Source organism: Tetrao urogallus (genome assembly GCF_951394365.1).
Source record: "Tetrao urogallus genome assembly, chromosome: 5".
Lineage (NCBI taxonomy): Eukaryota > Metazoa > Chordata > Aves > Galliformes > Phasianidae > Tetrao > Tetrao urogallus.
In genome coordinates, this window is record NC_136818.1 from 6,162,597 (window position 1) to 6,167,982 (window position 5,386).

A 5,386-nucleotide genomic window follows, 5' to 3' on the forward strand; every position below is an offset into this window, starting at 1 on the left:
CTGATGCTGGAAAACAATGGTAACTCATTTTGCGGGACAGTGTATATGCGTTTTGTTTTGTTTTTAGAAAGAAAATGTAAAGCAAGGTACACCCCTTGTCTTTTTTGTGCTATTTTGTAGCCAGTCTTTCCATTCACACTGATGTGAACCCTTTCCATCCTGTGCCACCGACAGTCGGACCCGCAGCACAGAGCACGCTGAGGTTCCCATCCGCCGCCCCTCCCGCTGCTCCCTGCTGCCCCGGGGGTTCGGCCGTAGGAACCCAACTGGCTGTTCTGGAAGGAAAACAGTTCCGGAATTACACTGTTCGTTAGGTGAAGGCATTAAGACAACCTCACGGGTACCTAACATGTTGCTTACCAAATTCCATTGCATCCAAATACCTTTAAGATCCAGCTATCATCCCATTTCATTTTTTTTCCCCAGACAAAACAAAAGCGAGCATCGAAACGGCACTCAGCTCAGGCAGGGACGGGAGGAGCTGTAGTATTGCAGCCCCCTCACGCTCCTACCTCTGCCCATGGTTATCTGCTATTTTGAAACTGGAAAATAATGTACTTTTCGGCGCGGGGTGCCCAACCGAGCTCTTCGAAACCTCTGGCCAAAAAAAAAAAAAAAAAAAAAAAAAAAAAAAAAAAAAAAAAAGCCACTTATGTTGTTTCTGGTAACTAAACTCAAAGGCAGCTCGGTGAAAGTTTAAATACACAAAGTGGAAAAGTGTCATCTACATTTAGAAAGCGAGCGACCTACTTCTACGAGCTCCTGTTAGTATCAAACTGAGGCAGCTGCCCGAAGCGGCTTTCTCGGGTCCGGTGACCCCCGGCCGGGCCACTCCCGGTCCCCACCCGACCCCAACACGCGTCGGGCTGAGCCGGGGGGGTGAGGAGGCGCACGGGGAAGAGGGGGAAGAATCCCCGCGGGTTGTATCCTTTCACCGGAGCGGAAAGGGAACATTAAGCGATGGATACGCAGTGTTTGGGTTAAAGGCTGAGTAATGAGCGGAGATACATTGCAGAGCCTGGTGCTGGAAGCCCGGTGCGAGCAGCGGCGTGGGCACGGCGGGGTAAGGAGTGCCGTGAGCGGCAGCAACGTGCCGACACCGTGCACTGAAATCATGTTCCTCAGCTAAAACCCCACCTCTACAACTTCTCGAACTCACGCTATCGACTATTCAAAAAATATAACAACAACAACAACCAAAAAAAAAAAAAATAGAAGTAGGGTTGAACCAAAAGTTATTAAAAAGGAGGGGAAAAAAAAAAAAAGAAAATAATAAAAGAATGAGGCTGGGAGCCGCAAGGTCCAAGGGGGTCCGGTTCAGTTGGCGTCGGCCGCGGGCGGAGGGCCGCCCTCCATCAGCCGCACCACGGCGCTGCGCCGGTACAGCCGGGCCAGGTCCAGCGCCGTGTCGCCGCGGCGGTTCTGGTGCGCCACGCGGCTCGGGGTGCGCCGCAGCAGGAACTCCACCACCCGCACGTGGCCCTCCTGAGCCGCCAGGTGCAGCGGCAGGTTGCCTTCCGCGTCCTCGATGTTCACGTCGGCGTGGAACTCCAGCAGGGTCTGCAAAGTGTCCAGGAAACCCGCTCTGGCTACGTCGTGAATGACGGCGAAGCCGGTACTGTCCTTCAGGTTGGGGTTCGCGCCGCTCATCAGCAGTCTGCGGGCGATCTCGGGGTTGCCGAGCTTCATCACCTGCGGGACGGAGTGAGACGTGAGCGCCCGAGGGGCTCCGCGCCGCCCCAGCCCTCAGCCCGCAGCTCCGAGCCCTACCGCGGGCGGAGGGGCCCCGCGCACCGCTACAAGCTTTCCTCACTGACCTCGGCAGCGATAGGGGAGTTTTAGTGGCTCGGTGGTGACGGCTTTGTCCCAGAAATTAACGCCTGCAGCGGGCGGGACTTCTCCCCGAGAAGTTCTCTCGGCTCCTCACCGCAGGGACGCGGAGCCCGGCCCGCTCTGCGCGCACCGAGACACCGCCGCACCATCGCTCAGTGCCGCTCACCGTCGGCCGTGGGTCTCCGAGGAACAGAGACTGCACCTCAGCGATAAAAAATGCGCGATGTGCTTCGATAAGCCCTCGGGTGTTTGCATTGTCTGCGCATTATCATAAAGCAAATATTTGTGCCGTGCCATAGTCCTGGCTGCTAAGAAAAATAAATGCTCCAAGAAATTGTTCTCCCCGGTGTTGGAGGCTCAAAATGTCACCTGGGAAGAAGTCAAAAGGAGTGTTGCAAAGTCCCACACATTTTCTTCTAAAACCAACAAATTACTCTATGGTTATGGATTCTATGATTATATTGGGATTCTATAATTTTACTATAAGCAAACCACGGCCACGTCCTGCTGTTACACACATCTCTATTTCAGAAACGATCGTTGGATTTTTCTGATCGTTACTTTCAGGGGAAAAAAAAAATTAAAATACCTCTTTAAATGTTCTCGATTGCATCACAAAATCATTAAAAATTAGAATGCAATTTTTTCTAATTCGGGACATAACAGCCTGCACCGATTTTCACCAAATTCCCCTTTTTTTTCTTGTTTTGATTTCTCAGAGCCTGTCCAGACTCCACACCCCGCACCCCTCGGGCAGCACTGCTCTGTTTTTGCCATCAGCCGCACTGTAAGTGTCAAATCCGAGCAAAATTCCCCCTGAGTTTCCTTACAACTGGTGTGAAAACCTTGTGAAAAAAAAATTATCAGCATAAATTAATGTTACAGTGCATTAGATGCGAAATAATTGAGCAGAATTTACACAAAGCATTTGCCTCCAAAGTCTCCTAGTGAAAAAATATGCATTTGGCTTTTTAAGGCCATACAAAAAATATTAAAGTTCATCTAATGATTCCTCTAATTAATAAACCTCATTCCTTCCCCGATGTGGTGCAGGGCAGAGTGGGTGCAGGGAGCAGAGGCTCGGGGAAGCACAGCTCTGAACACACTGCTCTTTCACTTCTGAGCAGGAGTGGGAGGGAAAATAGGAGCAATGCGAGCCCTCCTTTGTGTTGGGAAAATTATTGGGATGTCTTAGGGAGTATTTTTGGAGGGCTCGGGGTGCATTTTTTGTTGATTTAAAAAGTTTATTCGGTTGAAGTGGGAGTTAATAGGCTCGAGGAAGGCAGGCTCGGGGAGTGAGGCTGCATTGCCACATGCGGGGGGGAGAAAATGCTAACAGAGGGGATGGAGCCGGGGGGGGGGGGGTGCACAGCTCCGTTCTGCCCGGCTCCCCTAAGGAGAGGCAACAGCCCGTAGCTGTGGCAGGGAGGATCGGGGCAGGACGGGCAGTGAGGCCTGCAGAAAGCACCTCGTCTGAAACAAAAAGCAGAGAGGAAGAGGAGCCGAGCAGCTGCTGAATTAAACAGAAATTCAGGGGCACACATATATATCCACAAATATTAATATTTAGGCAACCTCTCCGTTTTTATGAGAGGTTATTGAGAGAATATTGAGAAATTATTGAGCGATTATTTAGATTTGGGAGGCTGCATTGACAGAGCTGTTCCGAGGGCAGCCACGCACCCGCAGCCCACCTCGGGCACAGAAAGCAGCGGCCGGCCCCTCCTGCTGTGCCCCGGCTGTGCCCCTCTGCTCCATGAGGACCGAGGGTCGCGGCGCAGAGCGGGGCCGGGCAGCGGCTGCTGCGCCCCTGTGCCAAGCGGCCCCACGGAGGGCACGGGCAGCTCTCAGCAAATACATCGCCTTTCTGCAAATCGGCTTCCAGCCCTCGTCCCGAGGATGAAGCCCCGAGCTGCAAGTTTCTTTCTCCCTGACAAAGTTTTTGCTCTAAGCGTCCGGTTTCCAGCCTTTCGCTCTCTTAAAAGTTGCCCCGAGTGCCCGCACGGTCACCCGGCGCCCGATTTGGGTGAAAACAGCCTCCAAAAAATCGTACAGCCCTCGGGCTCCTCTCGTGTGCCCCCCCAGAGCCACCCCGCTTGTCAGCGAGAGGTGCTCATTTTCGAAATGCAACATGTCGATGTCAAGTCAGGGAAGAAAAAAAAAAAAAAAAAGAAAGAAAAAAAAAAGCTGTAAATATCTCGAGTTCATTCGCAAGCACTCTGCTTTTACAAAGTACATTTCAGAAATGATTCTCGTGGTTTCGAGGAGGGGGGAGAAGAGTTAACAAACGATTTTTCTAACGTGTGAAATTAATAAGCCCCGGAGCTCTGCTTCCACGTCCCTCTGTTTCACCTTCGGCACTAATAACCACACACTTTCTCCTCATCTATAAACCGTTCCTTTCGCTATCCCGTACGGATTCGACCCTCCTCGCCATCATTATCTGATATTATAAAAAGCAAAATCTTTCGTCAGCTGCAACAGTTCGCAGTTGGATGAGCTCCAAATGCTGCCTGTGCGGCTCCACGCTGAAAAACGAGGACACGGCACCCCACGGACGGTCAGAAACGAAAGAGCCGAACCCCCGCCCCGCCACCGAGCCGATAAAGGGCAATTTTCAGCTCTAATGATGAATGGAGCGCCGGTGGCGGGGCTCGGGGTGCCGCTCCGCGGCTCTGAGCGCGCATCGAAGGTGCTCGGTGCTGTGCAGCCTCCGAACGAGAAAGGTCATTCGGCACAAACAGCGCATAAAGGAAAAGTACCATCGCGGCAGAGCCCAGCACCCGGACAAGGCACATTTTAAGAGGGAAAGTTGGGGGGAGGGGGGGGGGGAAGAGAACCGAGAAGTGCAGCTCCAAACCATAGCACATCGGTGTTTACAGACCTGCCCTGAGCCCGGCTCACCTACGGTGATTTCTTTTCGTCTCCTCTATTTCATTCTCTGCCTCCTCCCCTCCGAGTTCCCAAATCGCACCCAACTCTCAGCCCGTCCGCCACCGAGGGTGACCCCCGGCTGAACCACTGCTTCTGAGCACTTTTATTTCAAGTACGTCATTTTAGGGAGCTGGAGCCACTAAAGTTATAAAATATGGCATCCAACTCGTTGAAAAAGCCCTCGCATTTCTGCACCAGCCTGCTCAAAGCGTTGTCTTTTTGGCAACCCGGGTCACGTAGGTAGCAGTGATGAAATATTTTCTCCCTCTCTGGATACCAACCTGCAGCGCAGTCCTCCCAAATCCATTTTGTGCATTGACGTTTACATTCTTTTGCAACAAATTAGTGAGTTGCACTAGGTCCCCCTTGGCAGCCGCGGACGCCAGCTCGTTCCCAGAAGGCTCGGCCATTCTTTAGGGTGACTGACGATCAGAAAAAGATGAGATTTTTTTTTAACCAGGCATGGCATCGGAGACTGACAGAAGGATTGGGATGGTTAATCTTCTGGAGTAGACCTTGTAGTAAATAATCGTAAAGAAACTCTTTGCCAAGAGCCCGCCCCTAACTCACACGTGATTATTCAGCAAAACTGTAGCTCCGCTTGAAAGAAGATTTCTTT

The 5,386-nt window shown here is 51.9% G+C and overlaps 1 protein-coding gene across 1 annotated transcript; it reads right to left on the minus strand.

The window, feature by feature from the left end:
- Positions 1 to 1,317: 1,317 nt before the first annotated feature.
- CDKN2C (cyclin dependent kinase inhibitor 2C) lies at positions 1,318 to 5,177 on the minus strand (the record flags this gene model as incomplete). The annotated part of the gene is made up of 2 exons (XM_079535476.1): positions 1,318 to 1,692; positions 5,049 to 5,177. The coding sequence occupies 2 exons, from the start codon at positions 5,175 to 5,177 to the stop codon at positions 1,318 to 1,320; spliced, it is 504 nt and encodes a 167-aa protein (XP_079391602.1).
- Positions 5,178 to 5,386: the final 209 nt, after the last annotated feature.